Source organism: Bison bison, unplaced genomic scaffold (assembly GCF_000754665.1).
Source record: "Bison bison bison isolate TAMUID 2011002044 unplaced genomic scaffold, Bison_UMD1.0 scf7180017864289, whole genome shotgun sequence".
Lineage (NCBI taxonomy): Eukaryota > Metazoa > Chordata > Mammalia > Artiodactyla > Bovidae > Bison > Bison bison.
This window is the reverse complement of record NW_011494861.1, coordinates 9,412,262-9,414,973: the sequence shown is the minus strand read 5'-3', so window position 1 is coordinate 9,414,973 and position 2,712 is coordinate 9,412,262. Positions and strand designations below refer to the sequence as shown.

The following is a 2,712-nucleotide window of genomic DNA, read 5'->3' as shown; positions in this document are numbered from 1 at the left end:
ATCACCACTCAAGGGAGCCCAACCCAACCTGCAGGGAGGATGAAAGACCCTGTGGGGAGAAGGGCCAGCCCCCAGCCAGCCCACCAGCAGAGCACAGCCCTGAGAGTGGGCCAGGCCGACCCACAGACCATTAGCGGGGGTTGGTAATTCATACAGAGGCTTTTCCTTCCTCTTCTGGAAGACCTGGACCCTTGGCAGCTTCTCTCTTCCTCCTCTAATGGTAGGGTGGGGGTCTCAGCCCCACCCCTCCTGGCTTTCGAGGCCTCTGGGACCCCACCAGGACTGGAACCCTGGTGGGCTGTGGAGTGCAGCACAGTCCTGTGGTCCAGCCACCGTTTCTGTGTCTGCAGAGGGAGCCACCTTCTTTCTTTTATTCCCAGATACTTACTCCTTGGTGCTCAGCATTTCTTTGGCATGCGGACAGGGCCCTCTGTGCCAGTGTAGTGGCCCCGAGCCCCCAGCTTCGCTGTTTCTGGTCCCATCTCATCAGTGTACAAGCTTCTCCATTGGGTGCCGTGAGGTCTTTTGAACTGTTGTTTATACGTGAAATCGGGTCACATAAAGCGATGTCATGGTTGTTTTAAATGGATACACGTGTCTGCAGATAAGATTATAGGATGAGGTCTGGAAAGGCAGATGTCAGACCCTTAATGGGGATTGTCTCTGGGAAGTGAGATTAAAGGCTGTAGTTGGAGGTGACTGTAGCTTTGTTTGTAAGGTTCTATTTAAAAAATGTTCATATATCATCCTGTAATTTTTTAGTGAATTTGCACATAGATAAAGTATGAGCCAAGGAAGTAGAATGTTGTTGTTCGTGTGATGGGACTATGCTTGACTCTCATTTTTTCCAGCGTACTTCTCAGTATTTTAACTACGCACCATGTACTTTTTACAACGTGAGATGGCTGGGTGGCTGGCCTGGTGGGCGGGGGCCATGTACGGCGATGGTGCCCCTGTCAGTCTGGGAAGGGGTGTCTCCAGCGCATCGGTGGCTGCTGGGTGAGCCCTTTCCCAGTGCCCATCCCCCTCCGGCTGGGATGGTCTGAGGGCGGCTCCTCTGAAGAGCTTCACTCTCTCCACCGGTCTCTCCTGGAAGCAGCCAAATCTTGATGGCTCAGCAGAAGATGCTGCTGCTGCTGCTGCTGCTAAGTCGCTTCAGTCATGCCCGACTCTGTGCCACCCCATAGATGGCAGCCCACCAGTCTCTGCCGTCCCTGGGATTCTCCAGGCAAGAACACTGGAGTGGGTTGCCATTTCCTTCTCCAATGCATGAAAGTGAAAAGTGAAAGTGAAGTCGCTCAGTAGATGAGGCGCTAACTAAATGGGGGCAGGTGGCGGGGGTATTGTGACGACAGAAGATGACGTCCCTAACCTTGCTTTACAGAATAGAAAAGAAGCGTGCGGTCGTGCCCACGCTGGCTGCGGCCGTCCACGATGCGGAAGGGAGAGAGGTGGACTGGGAGTACTTCTACCGCCTGCTCTTCACCTTGGAGAACCTCAAGTTAGTCCACATTGCCTGCCACAAGAAGACCACCCACAAACTCCACTGTGACCCCAGCAGGGTCTACTGCACCCCAGCAGCACCTCGGAGGAAGCGGCATGCCCGCCAGTGCCTGTGACACGGCCCCGGGAGCACGTGCATCCTTCCAACAGGTGCTACTTCACGCAGCGTGGGGGACCTTTAGGCCCCTAAGGAGGGGTTGAACCCATGCTCCCTGCATCGGAAGTGCAGAGTCCACCCTGGACCACCAGTGATGTCTCAGGTGCTTGTTTTTTTGGCCACTCCAATATTCTTGGAAAAAACTTGAAAACATTATCCTACAGACTCTGGTTGGAGCACATTTCTGAAGCTGTTTTCTGACCTCCACGAGCTCAGCTGCCAGAGGACAAGTCTTGGGGCTCCCAGGATGCCTGGGGTCAGGAGTGGCGGCCCTGAGGCTTCACCTGTGTGAGTGCAGTGTCCCCCATCAGGTAGATTCCCCTCTTGCCTGGCCACTTGGGCAGGTTTCGGGGAACTTCAGCTCCATGGGCCTCCACTCCTCAGGCAATGCAGTGCCCCCTCCTCAGGCCTCTGCTGAATGGTTGAGAGTTGTGCCTCTTTTTGGGTAAAATACAAGGATATTCACTGCTGTTCTGTTTCCAACAGCAAACAGTGGGAAACCCTCCAAATGTCCAGAGAGCTGATTGTGGCATGATGCTGAACCATAGGAAATTGCTGTTTTTATGGGTCAGAAATGGTCAGATTAATTTCATGATTCAACCCTACACATCTACCTAATACAAAACACTGTAGCAATTTCAGGCGTTTTGTGAGGTGCGGGAAGCTGGCTGTTAAGCATACAGGCGAGGAAGGTGGCTTGGCCATGTCCAGTGTGACGAGTGTGTATCACAAGCATGTGCTGGTCATGCAGAGACTGTCACAAAGGGAGGAATCCTGGGGGGTGGAATGGAGTGTGACTGAATCACAAAGGACCAATTTTCTAAACCATGCATTTTATGATCCTTGAAGATTTTAAAATGATCATTTCATAATTTTTTAAAATTTTTTGAAGTCACATTTTATAATACTTAAATTTTTATACTTATTGTATAATCACAAAAGCAATAAAGATTTTTAAAAAATAAACATGTCAAAAAAGTTTGCCCTCATTGAGAATGACGAAAATGAGAAAAATAAGGGGTCAATGACTTAAAAAACTGACGCAAATCTAT

The 2,712-nt window shown here is 50.7% G+C and overlaps 1 protein-coding gene across 3 annotated transcripts in view; it reads left to right on the top strand.

The window, feature by feature from the left end:
- Window positions 1-2,712, top strand: part of DFFB (DNA fragmentation factor, 40kDa, beta polypeptide (caspase-activated DNase)) — a 14,551-nt gene extending 11,839 nt beyond the window's left edge. Inside the window, exons 7-8 of one of the 3 annotated variants that reach the window (XM_010849964.1) lie at window positions 1,100-1,228; window positions 1,385-2,712. In XM_010849964.1, coding sequence (XP_010848266.1) covers window positions 1,100-1,187 — 88 coding nt within the window. In that variant the 3' untranslated portion in view covers window positions 1,188-1,228; window positions 1,385-2,712. Of the gene's footprint in view, window positions 1-1,096; window positions 1,229-1,384 lie in introns of all 3 variants that reach the window. The other 2 variants (XM_010849962.1, XM_010849961.1) reach the window with 2 other exon arrangements.